A 22,267-nucleotide genomic window follows, 5' to 3' on the forward strand; every position below is an offset into this window, starting at 1 on the left:
GAGTGTATTTTGAACAAAAAGGGAGAAGACAGCGAAGGAGCGGAAAAGTGAGAAGGAAAACTGTTTAAATAAAGAGCTAGGAAGGTGAATGGTAAGAAGCAGCCAGCGGTAAAGCAAGGAAGACTCCGTAATAAGGACGGTTGGGTGCACGTAGAAGGTGTAACAATAAGATCGTTAAGCCTTATGATAATTGTTCCCGCACGGAGGGTTTAGAGAGACACACTGGGAGAAGTATAATCTGAACCTCTCTACAGTTTCGTTTATTTTCGGGTTGTAATGTTCATCAAATTTACGTATCATCTGGTCCAGTGGCGGACTGTGCATTTCACACCTAGGCCTTCAGTAGTGCTCTATCTGAATCAACCCGCCCCTCAAAAACTAATTTATGGTTATAAAAACCACGTTATTATGGAGAAATAGAGCATAAAGAGCCGCTGCATTGCAGATAGATAACTCCTGTAGCCACAATCAATGCCTTTAGGTGGATTGGCGATTCTAAATTGTCCCTAGTGTGTGCTTGGTGTGTGAGTGTGTGTCCTGCCGTGGGTTGGTGCCTTGCCTGGGATTGGTTCCTGCCTTGTGTCCTGTGTTGGCTGGGATTGGCTCAAGCAGACCCCTGTGTTCGGATTCAATGGGTTGAAAAATGGATGGATGGATACCAGACATCACTGCATGCAGTTACTCCTTCTCAATAATTCATTAGGATGAACATAATTTCTAACATTGTTTTGTATACCAGTATACCATCTGGGCAACTCACCACATAGATACTCTCTAGGCTAACTGCCTGCACTGTCTACCACACAGATTGGCCCTGGATTCAATGCACATCTAAAATCATAAAATGGATTGGAAATGCAATTAAGGTGCATACCCACTTGAGGGAGCCATCTCTTACAGGGATTGCCTTCGAGAAAGCTTTACATTATTTAGAAGAGTTTCTTGAAATGTTAAAAATTTCTTTCCCAAAATAGTCAATGGGATGCAGATGAAAGGTGAAATTAGCAGCCAGGGATGAGGTGCAGATGGTTCACAAGTTTATACCAAACTAGCAAAATACCCGCACTTCGCAGCGGAGAAGTAGTGTGTTAAAGAAGTAATGAAAAAGAAAAGGAAACATTTTAATAATAACGTAACAATTGACAATGTAATTGTGTTGTCATTTTCATGAGTGTTGCTGGCATATTGCATATTGTGTTGCGTTCCAGAACCCCCGCGATAGATGAAAATCCGCGAAGTAGAAACCATATGTTTGTGTAGTTATTTTTATATATTTTAAGCCCTTATAAACTCTCCCACACTGTTAATTATTAGAGCCCTCTAGACATGAAATAACACCCTTTAGTCAAAAGTTTAAACTGTGCTCCATGACAAGACAGAGATGACAGTTCTTTCTCACAATTAAAAGAATGCAAATAGATCTTCTCTTCAGGAGCAGAGAATTTCAGAGAGAGAGAGAGCTCGCAAAGAAAAGCAAACAATCAAAAAATCAATACGTGTGCTTTTAAGTTTGCCATGGCATTTTTTAGAGGAGCGTCAGTATCTTCTAAGCAAACAGCCTCTGTGCAAACAGCCCCTCTGCTCACATCTCCTCCGTCGGAGAACGTCAGAGAGAGAGAGAGAGAGTGAGATTAAAGCAAACCATCAAAAAATCAATAAGTGTGCTTTTGGAAGCACCGTGATAAGGCGGCATTTCTTAGAGGTGCGTCCGTATCCACTAGGCAAACAGCTTCTGTGCAAACAGCACTTCTGCTCACAGCCCCTCTGTAAGGCGCAGAGAATGTCAGAGAGGGTGAGATAGAGGCAGAGACAAGCAAACAATCAAGCTCCGCGCGGGATGCATATCTTATAGCATTGAGGAGTTTTAGTTAATATGTAATATATGCTCTGATTGGGTAGCTTCTAAGCCATCCGCCAATAGCGTCCCTTGTATGAAAACAACAGGGCAAACAAACTGAGGAAGCGTGTAGCATAAGTTAAAAGACCCATTGTCCGCAGAAATCTGCGAACCAGCGAAAAATCCGTGATATATATTTAGATGTGCTTACATTTAAAATCCGCGATAGAGTGAAGCCGCAAAAGTCGAAGCGCGATATAGCGAGGGATTACTCTATATATATATATACAGTATATATATATATATATATATATATATATAGACACACACACACATAAACATATATACATATACATATCCATACATATATACATATACTGTATACACACACACATATATACAGTATATATACATATATACACATACATCCACATACAGTATAGATACATATACATACATATCTACATATATATATACACACACACACATATATATAAACATATAGATATCTACATATATACATATACACACACACACACATACATATATATTATATATATAGCAAAATACCCGCGCTTCACAGCGATGTCGTGTGTTAAAGAAGTTATGAAAAAGAAAAGGAAACATTTTAAAAATAATGTAAGATGATTGTCAAAGTAATTGTTTTGTGTATTTGGCGGCAGCGTCACAAAGTTTTTTTCGTCTAGCTGCATCAGAAAATGTACCACAACGTCTGACACGCCTCCTTTTTAGTGTTTCTCACAGCTTGGATTGCTGCTGTCATAATGGGTTTGAGTCTACACATATATATATATATATATATATATATATATATATATATATATATATATATATATATATATATATATATATATACACACATATACACACACATACATAGATACATATATATATATATATATATATACATACATATCTTCATATCTACATATCTATATACATATCTACATATACACATATATATATATATATATACATATACACATACCTATCTACATCATATATACACACACATACATACATACACACAAATTATATATATGTGTGTTTGTATGTATGTATGTATATGCATGTGTGTATATATATATATATATATATATATATAATGTAGATATATATATGTATATATATATATATATATAATGTAGATAGGTGTGTGTGTGTGTATATATATATATATATATATATATATATATATATATATATATACACATACATATATATATATATATATATATATATACACACATACATATAATTGTGTGTATGTTTGTATGTGTCTATATGTGTGTGTATAGCTTTGGTCACTGAGTGCAAGGGAAAAACAATAAAATATAGTCTATAAGTTATTAAACAGTAAAACATTAACGTTTTAAGAAGTACAGGTACATTGAGCACTACTGGAGTGGTTGTGGGTAAACTACATTTTAAAGACTGTGTAACACAACAGGTAAGTAGAACTAACAGCAGCTAAAATGTATATGGATCATCTCTCGGTAGTAGATCCCTTTTGAAAGGCGCTACACGACGGCTGTGGTATAGAAATTACATTTTCTATGTGAACGTTCAAATTTGTACCTCTGGTAATGTGCCTTACCGGCATTTAAAGAAAATTAGTTTTGTGTCCTCTGCAGTGTTAAGAGAGAAAGGCTTTGGTTTGGGATAAAAGGAAAAAAGGTGTAAAGAAAGGAAAGTTGCCTTTTCTTTTATATAGTATAGAGAGATGTGTTCGCTGACGTTATGATTGCCTTTTGGGGACAGTCGCGGTGGGTCTTGTGTAGACTGGTGAGACGTCCCGCCATTAATCGGTTGTGATGGCACTGTCAGTCCTCCACTCGTGTGCGTGTCTTCATAATCCGAGCTGACGACCTCATAATCGTATATGTGCAAAAGAAAGTGCAAATCGCCTTAATATTAGTTTGCCGCGGTGTAGAAAAGGGGTCCTGTGTTTGCACTTGTCTGGGCTATAGCTCAGGGGGAGGAGGAAAAAAATTAAAAGTGCTCACTTTGACTTAAGGCAGAAGCGCAGTCAGCGCCTCAAAGGCCGGCACAGCTATGCACGCTGGCTGCTCGACTTTGCTGGGCAGGAGACCCCAGTTTTGCAGACACGTTCATGATATCAAAAGTCTCAGCTCTTTGGAGGTCATTCATATATATATATATATATATATATATATATATATATACAAAATACCGCGCGCAGCGAGAAGTAGTGTGTTAAAGAAGTAATGAAAAAGAAAAGGAAACATTTTAATAATAACATGATTGACATTGTCATGAGTGTTGCTGTCATATATATGCCTGCCTAAATAAGTCACCCTCGCTTTGCTCTTACTTTTTTACCGTTCATTTAATCATGGCTAGTGGCGGAAAAATTATAAAATGGAAGGAGGATTACACTGAGTATGGCTTTACCAAAACAATTATTGATGGCGAATCGATTATTCATAAAGCTTGAATTGGTGATCTGTTTTTCTGTGTTAACCTCATATTTTTTCATACTTCTTCTCAAACTAAGGTGGTGCGAGGGTAAAATGAATCGGATGCGCTGATCAATGTAATCGGTGTACCAGGAAATCATGCATTGACAAAAGCTCCCCTTTGCTTGTAATGCAAAGTGTGATTAAATGCATTATTTTTAACGCTTATGGAGCACATGCATGAAGCTTCTCAGCTGTGCTTGTGCTAAGAAAAGGAAAGATTTTAAAAATAACGTAACACGATTGTCAATGTAACCTTTTGTAAGTAGTGCCTGGAGGATTCAGTGTGGAGAAACTCTAGAGACAGCGTGTGTATTAACTTGTGGATTTTTCTGTGAGTATTTGGTGGCAGTCTGACGAAGTTGCTTCGGAAGACGGCGTTAGCCGCGGAGCTCAGCTCAGAGCGAAATGAGGTAAATGGGAGGGGTGATGATGACGTGACTCCCCCACCCGCCTTAACTGTCAATCCCCCACAAACACAGTCTTTCGGAATTTGCATAAGCACACCCCTTTGCCTACAATTTTAACTTAGTTACAAAGTGATCAAAACTCTCGCTTATATCCTCGTCCTCTCATTAAACTTGTATCCCGCATTCCCTGTGGGCATGTGAAACGCCAGCGTAGCCTGTCTATGAACTTAATTTAAAGTTTAGGTTTACACCTTGCTTTCTTTCCGAGGTAGCAGCACTCATGAATATGTTAGTATATGTCACTCGCTCGCTTCTTATTGTTTCGCTGCCTTCTCAATTATATAATGCATGTTTTCTTAAGCGCTTTTTGGAGGTCTTCCTGGTTTTCTACGCACTGCGTTGACAGTCAGTTCACGTGATTACGTGGGAGGCGTGATGATGTCACACGAAACTCCACCCCCACGTCTTTCCAGCTCAACTCCATTACAGTTAATGGAGAAAAATACCTTCCAGTTATGACCATTAGGCGTAGAATTTCGAAATGAAACCTGCCCAACTTTTGTAAGTAAGCTGTAAGGAATGAGCCTGCCAAATTTCAGCCTTCTACCCACACGTGAACTTGGAGAATTAGTGATGAGTCAGTGAGTGAGTGAGTGATTGAGTGAGGGCTTTGCCTTTTATTAGTGTAGATACTCAGAATAGTTTACATTTTTAGAAAATGAACCATGAAGTTAAAGTCGACCAAAACAGTTTTTCTATTTATTGCTACCAAAAGAACTGCTGAAATACTGCAACAATCTATTATTACAAGAAGAAAGTTCTCCAATTGTACAGTACTCAAACTTCTTATTAAAAAAATAAATTATTGTTTACAAAAAATAAAAACCATGAAATATCACACTGACACAAGTATTCAGACCCATTTTTATGACACTTGATTCAGGTGCATCCTACTCTATTTATTATCATTGAGATGTTTCAACACCTTGTTTGGTATCCACCGGAGGTCATTTTAATTGATTGCACACGATCATGAGAGGCACAAACTTATATGAGTTCCAAAAGTTAATAATGTGTACCAGAGCAAAAACAAAGCCATGGGGTGGAAAGAATTGCCTGACAAGCTTTGAGTCAGGATTGTGTCAAGACACAGATCTGGAGATGGCTACAAAAACTTTCTGCAGCACTGAAGAAGAGCACAGTGGTCTGCAATTCTTAAAAGAAATGAGTCTAGAATAACCATATATCTTCCTAGAGCTGGCTGCCTGGACAAGCAAGGCAAGAACAAATTTAGGATGAAATAGCTGCCCACTACTACGCAGTTGTTCGTGCCAGGACAATTTAAAAGACTGTCTATGCTGACCCATTATTCTGGGAAACAGAATTACGTGGTGTCAATAATGGGAGCTTTAGGAACACCTTCTGGATTCTGCTGAAATCACACCATGACAAGAGGGGGCACAGTCACTAACTGTAGTCTCTTTCTCTCTCTACAGTGGCAAGACAACACCCAATTAGAACTACTGAGCCCCGCCACCTCTGGCTGAGACTTCCCTACAGAAAGTTGTCTGACTTCAGGGGAAACCCTCACATGCTAGAACTCCCTATGGCTAAAGCTCTCAAACAAGCTATTTAAAAATGAGACACAAGTTGGTTAAGAAAGCAGTTAAGAAGCTTTGTTTCTGTTACACCACTAAAGACATGTTCTTGTTCTATTTATTGGACTATTGCTTTGAACATGGTAGACTGGTTGGCACTCCACATATTCTTTGGAACACCAGTCAACCTTCTGTCCTTTACACTAGAGAAAATCCAGAAAAATGGCATGAGAAAAGGTGCAAACTCCATATAGACAGTGATTGAGTCATGAATTGAACTCGGGAATTAGACCTTGTAAAGTACCAACATGGGGCGGCACGGTGGCGCAATGGTAGTGCTGCTGTCTCACAGTAAGGAGTCATAGATTCGCTTCCCGGGTCCTCTCTGTATGGAGTTTGCATGCTCTCCCCATGTCTGCGTGGGTTTCCTCCGGGTGCTCCGGTTTCTTCCCACAGTCCAAAGACTTGCAGGTTAGGTGCATTGGCGATCCTAAATTTCTCCTAGTGTGTGCTTGGTGTATGTGCATGTGCCCGGCAGTGGGCTGGCACCCTGCTCAGGATTTGTTCCTGCCTTGCGCCCTGTGTTGGCTGGGATTGGCTCCAGCAGACCCCCATGATCCTGTGTTAGGATATAGCAGGATGGACAATGGATGGAAGAACAAACATGCCACTCACCAAACTATTGTAATTAAAATATGATAGCATGTTTCATTACCACTGAAGAGAGCTGTGGCTTCTTTAATTGGCTCTGGGATTCTTTCCAGATGGGTCATGTCTGCACCCTGAAACAAAGCAAAGGACATCTCAGAATGGACGTTTAGTAAGGGAAGATAAAGTCAGTTACAGATATCTGTCCTCTGCACTCAAAAGTCTGTGTACAAGGTACACAGAAGCTGAAATTAAAGTGGTGACTGCATGTTCTGTCAGTATTAGGAAAAATGATCTACCTCTCCCACATTTATCTGAAAAGACAAATGAAACTCAAAGAATTAAATGAGTGCAGACTGCTTAAAGTAATAAAAAATTCAACTTCTGGACACCCAATTGAATTGTATCAGTTTCATTCCACATATGGTGAGAACTAAAGGTCACATTATCTCCTTCTTGAGAAGTCTCTGACCCACCTCTGTGTCTGGTCGCTGCAGAGATGACATGGACTGAATGGTGCTCAGATCATGCTCCAGCTTCATTATCAGATCTTTTTGGTCAGCACTGGTTCTGACTGCCTCAGCAAACTCCAGCTGCAGCTTAGCATAGCGTCCTGTCAAAGGAAAGAATATGGTCACATGTGTTGCCATTTCATTCAAAAATGAAATGAACCTTGGCTTGATGCTCTCTAAAGAAACATGTTACCATCACTTCCATTTTTTTAAAATGTGAGTATCTTGTATTAGTCTTGAAGAGGTTGCCCTGTTAGGCAATTATAAATAAAATTGGATACACAGCAGCTGATCCACCAATAGAAAACACCAACGCCAAGCATCAAACACATGTACATGCCTTTGTGAACTGACTTATGTGAACTTTCTCAGTACAAATCTTGAAGATCAACACTTAACTCATCTATCAGTGTGACTGATGCCATGCAGGGCTTGGAGGAACACTATTGAATGTCCTTTGAATAGCAGGTGAAGGCAGACAGCTCTCAACAGTAACAGAAACCTGCTGCCTATTGGGTTAGCAGGTAACGGTTTCATTCAGGGCACAGTGCACTGATTTCAGGAAGTTTAACAGGGCACTGTGACTACTTGACCCTGGAACTGACTTCTAAAGTCAGGAGAGAAAAGCAGGCCAGAATAAAGTGGAAAGAGTACCAATTTGTGGTGTGGGAAAGCAGGAACATGGAGATTCTATTCCTCCAAATATACAGGGCAAAGAAACTTTTTTGGTAAGTGCAGGCATGCAGTAAGGTTGGTTTGTTTTCTGTTACTCTATTTTCTAGTGCTTTCCTGTAATATTCCCTATTGTGTGCTTTTTAGTTTAATATTATTGTAAACAATACAGACTTGCAGACAATAAAATTAAACTTCTATTCTTGCAATTTTCTAGAAGATCAAAGCATACCGTTTTAATGAAATATTTACCCAAAATGACTATAAAGGTATATTATTACAAACATATGTGGAATACCAATTTGACAATTTTACTACTGCCTTCTCTATTTTTGGACATACAAAAAAAAAGGTTGTGCACTTCACAACTTAATGAAACATATTTCACCTTTTGAACGATAACACAAAATTAATGAATGTGCATCTGCTAACCACCACAAAACTTAATTCTACTCCAGTAGTGAACATCTTCAAATAGCTGAGTCTATACTTAGTTTTACCAACACCTTATAAACAACTTTAATTTGTAGACAGCAGAAATTCAGATTGTTAATTATTTGTTTCCAGGTCCAGAATTCGCTAGTGCTACTTTAAATATATATCACATAAATGCCTTACACCTGCCAAATGTTTTGACGCTTTCTGTGTCAACACTCATAACCCTGATCCTATAAATTAAGAAGAGATGAGAAAACAATGGGCTAAGCTTTTTCAAGGTAAAATCAATTGCATGTTTAAAATAAGCATTGGGAGCAAAAACAATTCAATATATTACAGAATTCACATTTCAATTATTCATATAAAAGTTCCATGTATACAGTGGCATGCAAAATGTTGTGTACCTTTGCTTAAACTACTGTGAATAGTTAAGTGAGCAGAAGATGAACTTATCACCAAAAGGCATAAAGTTAATGAAGACATTTCTTTTCAACGTTTTTATGCAGATAATTTTTACCAAGGTTTCAGACCTTCATGTTAAGGCTATGGCTTGTTCACAGTCACCATTAGGAAAGTCCAGGTGATGCAAATATTAAATCTGTATAAATTCTGATTCCTTAAACCTTGCCCCAACAATCAGCAGCCATGGGCTCCGCTAAGCAGCTGCCTAGCATTCTGAAAAATAAAATAATTGATGCTCACAAAACAAAAGGTGGCTAAAAGAAGATAGCATAGAGATTTCAGGTAGCCATTTCCTTACTTTGCAATGTTATTAAGAAATGACAGTTAACAGTAATTGTGGAGGTCAAGTTGAGGTTTGGAAAACCAAGAAAACTTTCTGAAAGAACTGCTCATTGTACTGCTAGGCAAATAAAACCCCTGTTTATTGTGGCGACACCTGAACAAATATGATCTTCATGGTAAGCATGGAGATGGATCTTTCATGCTTTGGTCTTGTGTTGCAGCCAGTGGCACAGGGAACATGTCATTGGTGGAGGGAACAATGGATTCAAATAAATACCAGCAAATTCTAAAAGCAAACATCACACCATCTGTAAAAAAAAAAAGCTGAAATTAAAAAGAGGATGAGTCCTACAATAGGATAATGGATCAGAAACACACCTCAAATCTACAATAAAATATCTCAAGGGGCACACGCTGATTGCTTTGCCATGGCCCTCACAGTCCCCCCAATATAAACATCATTGAAAATTTGTGGATGAATCTCAAAAGAGCAGTGCATGCCAGAAAGTCCAAGAATCTTGCAGAATTAGAAGCCTTTTACAAGGATGAATGGATGAAAATATCCCAAGTAAGAACTGGAAGACTCTTACCTGGCTAGAAAAAATGTTTACAAACTGTGACACTTGCCAAAGGGGATGTTACTAATTACTGACAATTTTAGGTTCAAAAAATTATGCTTTAGGCCCTTTTCAATTTTTTTCGTATTTTGTACCTGTGAATACTTGAAATAAAAATGTAATGTTGCCTAAAATATTAAACAAATATGTCATATTTAACTTTGTCATTTGGTGATCAGTTCATCTTCTGCTCACTTAAATATTCACAGTAACAGACATTTTAAGCAAGGGTGCCCAAACTTTTGCATGCCACCATATTCTAAATACATAAGTAAATCAAAGTGATTAAAGTTAGGCAATGAGAGACCCCCATCACCAAAAGAAGAAGCCAGTGCTTACCTGTGTCACCACATACACACCTGTAGAATGTCAGTGGTTTAGTGATAACTAACAAACAGGAAGACTGTCTCAGCACAGCCAATATCAGTAGTATTGTACTGTCAGATATCTTGAACTTCAGCCATTGCTGTTACTTCACTCACCAGTGCCAAAGGGTCTATAGAAGCACTTGTATGTGAGATTTTCATATTTTGATTCCCATATCCAAATTCAAAAAAGATAAAATGACTCTGTGACCCATAAAATTTGCTATCGTTTGCACTTGCTAAAATGGTAGAAGAAAAAATAATTCTTTAACAATACAAATCACCAACAGCCCACTTCCCTACAACATGAAGCAAGGCTGGCAAGCTAAATCGGTCAGTGTCCAGAAAAAGTTATGTGAAGGGTTATTTCATAATATTGATCTTTTAAAAAGATTTCAGTAGGCAAGGTGGGTCACAAACAGCATGGGAGGGAGCTACTGGAATGAAAACATGTCATTATTTTGTCTACCACAGACAATTTGTGAGATCTACAGTGATGCAGCAGGTTGATGGTTTTACTTCTTCAAGAGTAAGTACCAGCAGCTGTAAAAAACGGTTAACAAATTACAAGTTCATTGCCCCTATAAGCAAATTTGCTGGATAGATTAAAAATCTACCTGTTAAAAATACACATAAAAATAAGTAATAGTTGCTAAAATTAAACATTTTCATTAGTAGTTGAATACAAATACAGTTTGCACCCCACTAGTGGAAAAAATAGCTTAAATAAATACACCACACATCAAATTGTGTTTGTATAAAAGATATTTACTTCAATTATCACACCTAGGGTGCTAGTGAATAATAATAATAATAATAACAATAATAATAATAATAATAATAATAATAATACATTGTGTGAGTTTCATACAGTGATATTGCTTCTCCATATTGTAGAGGGAACTGTCTTACAGTGCTGAGAATAGACTTACAAGGAAAATCTAAAAAGAAAAGAAAAACTCATCTGGACAGAAAAACAGCGCCATGGAGGTATCAATTTTTCCTGCTGCCAATCATAAAGCTTCACATACGCACAGTATGTCTATATATAAATACAACTTTTATGGTTTAGTGTGTAATATATAATATATATATATGGACATTAAACAATTGCCCATACCTATTTTTGACTAATTTGTGCATAGTTCACACGCACAAAGAAAAATAGTGTATATATATATATATATATATATATATATATATATAAATAAAGATTGTGATGTGGAACCAAGAGAGAGATTTTTTACAGTTTATAGACAGGACCATAGATGTGCTAGGCGGACTGTCCACATAGCCACAGAAGCAGCAGACTCAAAGACTTCAATCTTGGTTTTTCTTTAAAAACACAAACAAAATTAACCCCCAGATCAATTGCCCCACCCTAGGTAAAGACAATTACGATTGTTTTCTCCACAACTGTTACAAAAAATCAAAGTGCGGCATCTGAAATAATTGCCTCTGTATCTGTGGCTAAGTAGAGTGTCCCCTATTTTGGTTGTGGCTGGTGCAAGTTCAAACCAAGTTCGAACCATTCTACTGCAGCTGCCCAAGACAGTTTCATCATCCTGTAACGTGGCAAAAACATGGTTTGTGGGTGGAGAGGGGGTTACAAATAATATCATAATACAGGCTGACAACATAATTACTTTTTCTAGACAGGCCCTGAAATAAATGGAGTTGCCTTGGTTGGTGCATCACAGTGAAATGCTGAGGCAGCACAAATATGAAATTTCTGAACAGGCAGGATTTTTCTTTTACATTTTTTTTTTTGGTCAAATTATTTTTTTTGTAATAACAGAACAGATACTTCAGTGTGAAGTTTGGAAGCAAGAGTAGCGCTCCAAAATGCCCAGTGCACAAGAAGTGTAGACATAACAATTGTACAACACAGACTAAGTCATTAATTGTTCTGAACACAGGCCTCCAATCACTAAATAACCCCAAGGTGGAAATGGCAATTTGTGATGACTGAACCTTTAAGGTTAAATTAAATATATGTAAATGCCACAAAACAGATAATGCAATGTTGTAGAGCTTAGCTTTTAAAAGAACTACACATGTGGAAGCCAGATTACTGCCAAACAAGCACAGTTGAAAGGGGAAAGGATATACCAAGCGGCACTTAACTCCATGATCAATAAGTCATTTTTATGACCAGGAAGAAAATCAAGTCTCAACACCCCTACCATTCTGAGTCAAATGAAATGGTACCTGCAAAGTCTTTACCTATTTCTGTTTTTATGGCACTCCACTTTCAGACAAAAAAAAAACAGGGCAGGGCACAGATGCATTGCAAAGCTACAACACTGATATCACTGCTATCTACCCATCCACCTTTGCTGGTCAAGCATATTGGAGGCCTCTGTCTCTTGACAGACTTTTCTATGAATAGAAAGTAGTGTCCCTCTTGCTGTCAACATTAGAAAATGGCTTATATATCTGGTGATTGTATAAAAGTGATTAATCACCATCATCATGGGAACAAAATGTCATGGGAATATTACAGCCTTGAAAATGATACAGCAGAATGTGATTCCAACCAGGGCACACATTAAATGGGATGCATAAGAGATGAACAGAGGTAAGCACTCTTACTTCTGGGCTAAGTACATCTAAACAAGTAAAAGTGATATTTAAAAAATAAAATAAATAAATAAAAAAACAGAAGAAAGACAAAATGCATGGGATAACTTCCTGCAGGAGTTCTACTTTACCAAACCATTAGTACTTGATACAATTCTTATGAATTGATAACCACTGCTGTTATATATAAAAAAACAAACAAACAAAAAAAACATCACTACACCCTACATCATGGCTGGAGCCAGAAGCAGAAATGTGGAAGAGGAGCAGCAGCAAGGCACCCTGGGAGCTTTACTTATAATATGTGTTTCCTATACTGTACTTCACAAAAGCCTTGGACAATGGTTAACTGGAAAGTGGTGAAGTGAAAATGTAGTGTAGGAATAATGTTTTGAACCTCTAATTTGATGAAAAATATTTTTTTGTTCTAGCCCGTTTATTTCTATGTATTTCTATGTATTTATATATATATATATATATATATATATATATATATATATAGTATAGAACCCTTTCTCTCACTACTTACATATATGTATTACGTGCATGTGTACATATACATATAATAATATTAATTGATTAATTGATTGATTAATATTCAGCCTTCAGACCAAGGTTGATCTATGTTGGGAACATGGTGCAGGAAAAGTTTTTGAAAACTACAAAATAAAACACCTACTTAGGTGCTGCATGTGCCTTGTGATTACTTCATCCGAGGGTGCTGCTTTACTAAGTCTGCAGAAAAATTTTTGCTACTTGTTAAATTTTAGCATTCCTAGCACAGCTTCCAGAAAACAAACCTTAGAATACAAATAATTTATAGAATTGATGCCTCCCACCAACAACCTCAAAAACAAACAAACAAAAAAAAAAAACATAAAACCAAAAAACCAACACAACGAAGAATGGTGCATATTTTGCAGTGTGGCAACATTTAAAGTGGGCACATTAGTGTTGTAATGCAGGAATTAATCAAGGAAGCAAAAAGTCAATAACAAACCACAACATAAAAGAGAAAAGATGGGTTCAACTATATGTGTTTTTTTTCCTTTTAGTTAAAACCTGAGTACTACAGTAGCTTTTCCAGTCCCTATATACAACTAGAGCATGGAAAAATAACAAATCGAATATGGTAAGAAGAAAAATTTCAACAGATGCTCTAATTTACCTTCACAACTCAAAAGTGCAGAAATGCAATTGTTGTATTACACAGCGACCACTGACACTGCTGTTGGTAGGGAGCATCTAAATGCCCAGTATCCTATTCAAATGTAGCCAATTTTCTTCTTCTTAATATAGGAATAAAAACACTGGATGCTCATGAAATTAGCAATAGTTATATTTTCTTTAGGTTTTATGGACATTTCACTAAATGATAAATAAAAGATATGCACCTGTCATTTCAGAAAGAATATAAAAATTTAACATTGAAATGTAAATAAAATCAAATTGCTTTCCAACAAAACTGTTCACACCTACAGTAGCTTAAATCCCATTATATTACATATTGATTTCCTTCCTCTACATCAAAATTTTTAATCTGTAGTAAGAGTGCCAAGGCCTGGTTCAAGAATGCTGCTAATCTGCATAATTCTACCAGTAAAGAAGTTATTTAAAACCTGATCAGTGCTGCTAAAAACATTAAAGGTACAACTCAAAAGCCAGGTCAGAAAGTAGTTAAGAGGCAATCTACATAGCAAATTCCACAATCCTCCATAACACAGAACAGCAATGCACTCTGGATTTTCTTTTTTTATTGCTTTCATAATGCTTTTTGCTTGGTTAGAAAACAGAGAGCATCCACATGTTCAGCCCCAGTTAGCTGCCAATATAATATTAACTTTGAACAAGATAAGGACCTAAGAAGTAGAAAAGAAAGCTCTTCATATGTGTTCTAGTTAAAGTATACATATTTACTTCATACCAGCCTCACTCCAAACCATTCAGCTCATACATTTCCACATTTAGCTAGCTCTCAGTATAGCTTATAAGCAAATGACCTAGGTCTAACAGTTGATACCCGCTTAGAATTGTAAGAGGAAAGTTTAAAAACAAAATACAGAATAAATAAATTACACATTTCTCTCAGATAAAACTGAAATCTCAACTTCTAAATCCTGAGATAGACATCCCTGATTTGCCAGTGATTTGCTTTCCTTGCTTCCAAGGAGACAAGAATCATGTATTTCTTCCTTGCTTTGGTTACTGTAAAAAAAAAAAAAAAGAAAAAAAAAAAAATAACATACTAAGACACAAAAAAGCACAGCACGTGGTGGTCCTGAACAATACGATGATTAGATATATTAAATGGTTGTGTGGTCTTGCATCCCATGAACTTAATTTTTTTTTTTTAGACACTCTGCTGAAAACCAAAAATACTTGAAATCTCCAACAAATTTCTTGGGTAGCATAGAATCAAACTCAAATGGCAGATCTAAAGACCCTGAAGCCCATGAAAAATACAACAGCAAAACAGTATGTACAGGCATGACACAAGAAGTTCTAATTTCCGGCATGAAGGTTAACCGGACCCAGACAGAAATGAGGCAACCTGCGGGAATATACACAGGCTCTTACACTACTTTAAGGATATGCAAGATTACCTGGCTACAGGTCCATATATTTAAATGAGTTTGGACTGTCCTTTTAAACTGACATGGATCTCTGGCTGGCTGTTTGCATGATGTAATCAGTCCACAGGATCAAACACAATTTCTTGGCTAAATCAGCAAAAAATCCTACACCATTCTCACTTAATCAGAGGAGTTCACAATTAAAACAGAATAGGAAAAACATTACTAATATTATCATATGCCCTTCTATTAAAACTTATTTTCATAATGAGATATTTGAAACAAACCTGTAAAAGAGAAACCATCTTTAACGATGTTATCCTCCTGACCTGAACTAAAGCAGAATTAAATTTAACGTTCATCATTAATGTGAACTCTAACTGAAACATACGTGATATGAGAAAATCTTCAGGCTGTTTGTTCAGATTTTGTATCAGGCTCTGAATGAACAAAAATGCGCAGGAGGCTTAACAGAAGGAAAGGCAGAGCATAAAGGCCTGTGGAGAAATTTCAAGTATGTAAACAACACAAAACAATCAGGTAAAAACAGGTCTCATTGTCATCCATCATCAAGAGGTGCTGCCAAATCGCTGAAACTCAGCATCACCCAGGGATTGAAGCCCTAGGTAATCTGGTACATTTCATGAAATTCTACCTTTGGTACAAGTTTCTTTACCCTTTCCAAAGAGTAACACGCTTAAGTGAATCCTGTGATTGTTATAGTTAGTGCATGATACCATGATAAGCCAGCAAATTTCCCCTCAAAACTAAAGGGGCCCACTGCATTAGTTCAACTACAAAATGTTTTCACACAACAAAAAAATGGATAACCAGTTGAATCCATACCATATAAAATTTTGCCTATTTTGCCATAGCATTCTAATGGTCCAGCAATTATACCATGGCCTATTTCACAAAATCTTTAAAAAGATCAAATGACAGTTCATGTGATTATTGATATTCTGTGCTGTTTTCATTTAATTATGTGGCCTGGAGAGGTCTACACAATGGAAACTTTATATTTCCTTTATACATTACAGGGGAAAACTGCACATATTATCTAATGGCTAAAAAACAAAATGTGTTTCTTGCAACATTGTTAAAGTATAGGTGTACATAGGCCAACTGGGTTTTATGAATTAACTTCAGCAATTTTTGCTAGAAAACCCAGAATGAACAAACTGGCTTGTGGGACAAGGACTTGTATCATCATGCTAAGCAATTACAAGCATCTCTAAAATAAGCACAATATTGAAATTTGTGTATAAAATAAAGCCTCCAAATAAGGATCATGGTCTTCATCCATCTATCTGGACTTGCTGACTACCACTATATGACACCTAACAGAGACTGCAGTAAAGGGGTGAGATAGCAGGATTTATTCTATCAGTACTGAATGTCACAACCTTCAATCATTTAGTTATCATCAGTAATCAACAGGCAAGATGGTATATGGTAAGCATGGATCAACCACAATAAGAGAGCCTTTAACTAAAGTTACAAATCACTCATATTTATCTCTTAAAATCTTAATCAGCCAGAGAATCAGCAAACAAAACTATTGGGCTTTGTAATGCTTTACAATTCAGATGTAAAATAAAATAAAATAAAATAAAATAAGGAGATTCATTATTTCTTAACACAACACAAAAATATAACCTTGTTAAATATTCTTGGTTTCAGAGTTAAATATGGGTTTATGAAGGCAAATTAAAATAAATTTAATGACATCTTTCAGTATATGTAAGAAGGGACCAGAACAGGTCTTTTGTAATTTACTGAAAAACTGTGAACATTGTATGCTGTTTTTAATGGATTAACTAAGGCAGAAGGAGTAAGTCATCTGCCATGCTTCTTTTTCACCCTATACATGGTACTCCAACAACAAGGTAGACATATAAAAATGGCACTACCAAAGGTACAGATTTACACTGGTATAACTGACTTTCTCCAGTTCAACTTTCTAATCTGAAGTGCAATGAGACCCTACCATAATAAAACATAGTTAACAAAAAATAAAATATTATCAAGACACTGAAATTATAACCATTACATTTTATAGAGTTTCTTTGGATTACTACTAAGTAAATAAAGACAGAAACCAAAAAGCACAAAGCTTAATTTCAGCTGCTAGCTATTTTCGACCAAAACATGTGGGTCCACCTTTTATCTGTTCAGCCCACTGTGAGGTAGCTCTCACTAAAGGTTTAGGTAGCTTCATATGGTGCATTGGCGGAAGACATTAAAGATAAAGAGAACAAAAATAAAATTTCCAGATAGGTTGGCCTCATCAACTTTCAACATGCTAACTACATTTATTGTATGCACTGCACAGCTATGTTAGATACTGATAGTAAAGAACGAAGTAACTGTAATCTGGATCTTAAGGAGGTCTGTGCACAGCCACTAATTGATATTGTAGATTTTGGGATTTTGTAGTGGTCAAAAGCACACTTAAATTGTTCTTTTACTCAATTCAAATTGACAGTTTTTTTTCAAATTCTGGACACTGAAATGTACAATATATTGTAGTTACAACATAAAGGGGAAGGCACAAAAAAGGGTATGAAAAGATTAAAGAAATTGAGGCCTTTATTTAACTGCCAGTATGTCTGAAACCATGCTTGATATGTGGCAAATTGTAATTTGCTCCCTTAATTATGACTAATTTGTTTCCAGATTATCCGAGTGCTTCTTGAAGCTCCAATGACGAATGACATTGCTGCCAGTCTTCTCCCAAACATGTCTATATCAGTAGCATTGTTACAGCATGCTGCCTCCATACTTATTAATCATTAACTGGTGTAAAGATTATTAATTTTAAAAGAGCACCTTCAAGACTGAACTAACATCCATTTAGTGACGTTCTCACCTGTGTCAACCATTTCCAATGATGATTGAACTTAAACATGATATTATGAATGGCCTGTCCCTTTTGGCTCTGTTCTCCTGGGTTTCTAGCTGAATTAACTCTCATTTGACAAAGTAATATGATTTACCTTTAAAAATGATAAAAGTAGCTTCACTAATTTTTGTAATTAAAGGAACCGAAAACCAGAAATTATCAATTAAAATGCTGGAAATGTTTTGCCTACCAAAAATATAATGTGGCAGTGTATCTTGCTAAGGATTAGGCACAAAAAGGCTTTGCTGTTGAGCCACTGTGGCTGATGGAGGCACTCAGGACCCTGGGAGTGCACTTGGTTTGAAACCAATGGCATATTTATATGAAAAAAAGGCATCAATTAAAGAGACTGCACCCCACAGGATCCAGGAAGGCTGGCTCATAAACTTCTCTGAAAAGGCATTCTTGTGTTTGCCTGTATTTCTAAGGAGGCTCTCTGATTTCAGGCTCTGCTTAAGCAGAGTGGAGTGTCTCTCAGTACTATGTAATAAGAAGTTAGACTCTTGGCGAGTGCTTCGGTTTCTAACCTTAATTTAAAGGCACCATGCCCCGATTTGCTGTCCAATAGTGGAATAGAAGGGCTAGAGTTTAAAGGCTTCACGCCCCAAGGTGCTTTGTAGTAAAAATGAGTGTTTGGTTTGTAACCATTTGTGAGAAGGCCATAATTTCATAAGCCACTATTGTGCACTCTGCTACCTCAGTCTCCAACAGCAAAGCCTAGAAGTGACTTCAAGTCTAAGTTGCTTGGTTTGTTGCCTGCACTTGTAGAATGGGTCACTGAATGCTTCTCATGCCTGTGGGTGCATCGGTGTTTAGCTCCAGTGCCATGAACATGTTCAGCACACATCAGCAATTGCAATACCAAATTAAATAAAACTGATATCTGAAACTGAAATGCAATGAGATGGTGCAAACCACCATTAAAGATGTGCTTGTGCTTCATTCTGTGAGAGCTACACATTTAAAAGCAAAGATGTTGAGGAGCCAAAAATATATGTAGCTGGTAAATGAACAACATATTCAATGATAATTTAAGCTCACGGGTTTTGTCTAGCAAGACATACTTAGTGAGCAGTGCAGTAAGTAGGATTATTTTAATGCCCATGATACACACAGGACAAAGCAAACTTAATGGAAAGGTAAACTAATGTTCTAGTTACCCATATAGAGTAAAAGAAAACATAATACATGTGAAGTATGAGAGTTCTGCCTTTTCATAGGAACATGATCCACTGCCCAGTGATTCAATATTCTGCTTTACGTCTGTTCTCCTCCCGTTCCATTGTCATTTAAATCAACTGTTAACAGTGATATTAACATTAATGGAGATCCCAAGTCTCCAACATAGTTCATCCACTTGGACTAAAAGAAAAACAAAAAACAAATTAAAAAAGTACTGTATTTTACAAGAAACCTAAATAAGTTCATTGTATGTATGCCCATTGAAACAGTCAAAAATAATCTACAGAAAACTGTACAATTCAGCACCGTTTTATTATTTGGACACAACCTAGGTCAACCTTTGGTCAACACAGATACGCCTGCTTGTATATTTTTAATTTTTTCTGTCAGATGGACACAACCTAGGGCTCCTGGTAAACAGCCCTGTTTGCTGTTTTACATTTTTGACTACTTTATTTTTCTTAGGTAGACATAAACCAGAAATATCAATAGTTAAAAGCCATGCCTATGACCGTTTCTAATTAATGTTTTCTTTAGGCCCAAATTTCCCTCCAGTCACCTTTGCCAAGCCTGCTGCTTAGCAGCGAGGCGGTGGCCTTTGCCGCAATGCTTCTGCATCCAAGAACTCATAGGTGCGCACGTCACCTATGGCTCCCCTATTTTTCTAAAGAGTTACCTTAAGAACACTTGGTACAAAACAGCTAAGTGCTTTTCTGTTGGTGTATCAAAGAATCAAATCAGACAGTATTAAAAAAAGAAACTAAAAAGGATCATTTGTGCTAAAATAGGTTCTGCAGCTGTCCAACACATAAAGAAATACTAACACATATCAGTCAAATGAGTAGAAGCATGATGAGGCATCCAGGAATTAATGTTAAGAAAAAGGATGGACACACACACACACACACACACACACAAATAACAATACAGTCAAATAAACCCCAAAATAAACCTGTTATGACAATAATAAAATTGAGTTATGAATGCACTATGTAATGTTTTCATAACTGGCTTTTCTTATTATTACTTTTTATCTTCTCTTGAAATAATATAAATGACATTTTCAAAATAGTCTTCAGTTCATTAATATACATGTATGACAACTAAATCTTGTAAATATTACCCAATACTGCCGGCAGTCTATCAATCTAAAAAAAAAAAATAAAAAATAAAGTTGCCCCCCTTTTTAATTATTTTCTAACCAAAAAACTTCAAATAAAAATACAGCACCTATAAATAAGCTAAAACAATAAGAAACAAAATTCATTATATACTGAAATAATCTATTGTTAAGTCTTGTAAAATATGGCATAAAAAGGAACCTACAAACAGAAAACGATGGTGAAGCCATTGATGGATAAACGCAGCTTATTAAAAAGAAAGGGTGGCAGTTGTGCACTCTACATGTGCAAGGTACATACAAAAAAGAAAAAGAAAACTCACACAGACCTAGAAAATCTTGCTTGTGTCACAAATTGCTCTTGTGTACACCCACACACTCAAGTATACAGCATTCTCACACACATACGGGCAAAGAGAGGCAGGAGGCACAGTAGAGTTGAAGATGTGCGCCTTAGAGGGGCCAGGCATTGGTTGCAGGTTAGAGGTGCATATTTTTTGTTCATGTATAAAACTATATACACATATTACGATGGGGTAAACAAATAAAAGGATATTTACACAGGGTAGAAATTGATGTAATAGGTTGAGTTTTTGCTTGCAATTATGTCTTATTGGGTACACATTATGAGTAATTCTATCCCTGACAACTGTGTAAACAAAAGCAAAGGTATCCCAGGTCTTAACTTGCTGCCAGTCTTGAACTAATGGCTCCCAGTTTTACTTCTATTTTTGTATACTTTTGATAAGCAAAAGCATACATTGCACACAATGGATCAGTACCCCCAACATGAAAGTGGTACATGAGTAAAACTGATCCAATACTTTAATTTTTTATTGGCTTATTGCAAATAATTAGCTGCTTTGCTTATAGTACTTCACAAAAATGTCATATTTATGGTCAGCTGCATGTCTTCCTTTGGTGCCAGATCCAAATAGATTCCAGTGAAACAGAAAATCAACATACACAATAGTTCAAATTATAATTAAATTTACTCTACATAGATTGCCACAGTAGCTCTGGCAGCTCTATTATAAATAAACCAACTGGCAATGGTAGTAATTGCACCACCTTAACTTTCAACACAAGGATGTTCTGTAATCATAATATTACAAAGTCTAAAAATGATGACTTTTACAAAACAGCAATAAAGAATGATTCAGGTTTAAGGGGAACAAAAAAATAAGATTAAATATAAAATTAGTGCTTATATCTGATTTTTTCTTTTGAAAAATATTTGCAATAACATGTACTACAGTCAGCTCTACTACCCTTCCACATTTAGAAAGTTGTTTTCATAGTCTAACCTCATTATCTCTGACCATGCAACCCAGGGGTGATACCTAAGTTTGTATGGATTTGAAGCAGTTTTTCTTTGGGTTAAAACATTTCAAAAAAGTGTAATTTAAATAGCCCAGAATTCTTGAGATTTTTGAATGCAGATGCCATCAATGTTATCCTGTGTAAATATCCCTTAAGACATTTCCTTAGGTCCTGAGAAATACTCCATATCAAAAATAAAGAATACCAAAACAATTTGAAGGGACTCCCGATGGCCAAAA

The 22,267-nt window shown here is 36.4% G+C and overlaps 1 protein-coding gene across 1 annotated transcript in view; it reads right to left on the reverse strand.

The window, feature by feature from the left end:
- The window catches only part of cux1b (cut-like homeobox 1b), a 497,544-nt gene that overhangs the window by 37,433 nt on the left and 437,844 nt on the right, over window positions 1-22,267 (reverse strand). Inside the window, exons 15-16 of the mRNA XM_039756586.1 lie at window positions 7,471-7,607; window positions 7,062-7,128 (exon numbers count right to left, since the gene is read on the reverse strand). Of these exons, the coding sequence (XP_039612520.1) occupies window positions 7,062-7,128; window positions 7,471-7,607 (204 nt within the window). The remainder of the gene's footprint in view (window positions 1-7,061; window positions 7,129-7,470; window positions 7,608-22,267) is intronic.

This window comes from Polypterus senegalus, chromosome 6 (assembly GCF_016835505.1).
Source record: "Polypterus senegalus isolate Bchr_013 chromosome 6, ASM1683550v1, whole genome shotgun sequence".
In the NCBI taxonomy this organism is placed as follows: domain Eukaryota; kingdom Metazoa; phylum Chordata; class Cladistia; order Polypteriformes; family Polypteridae; genus Polypterus; species Polypterus senegalus.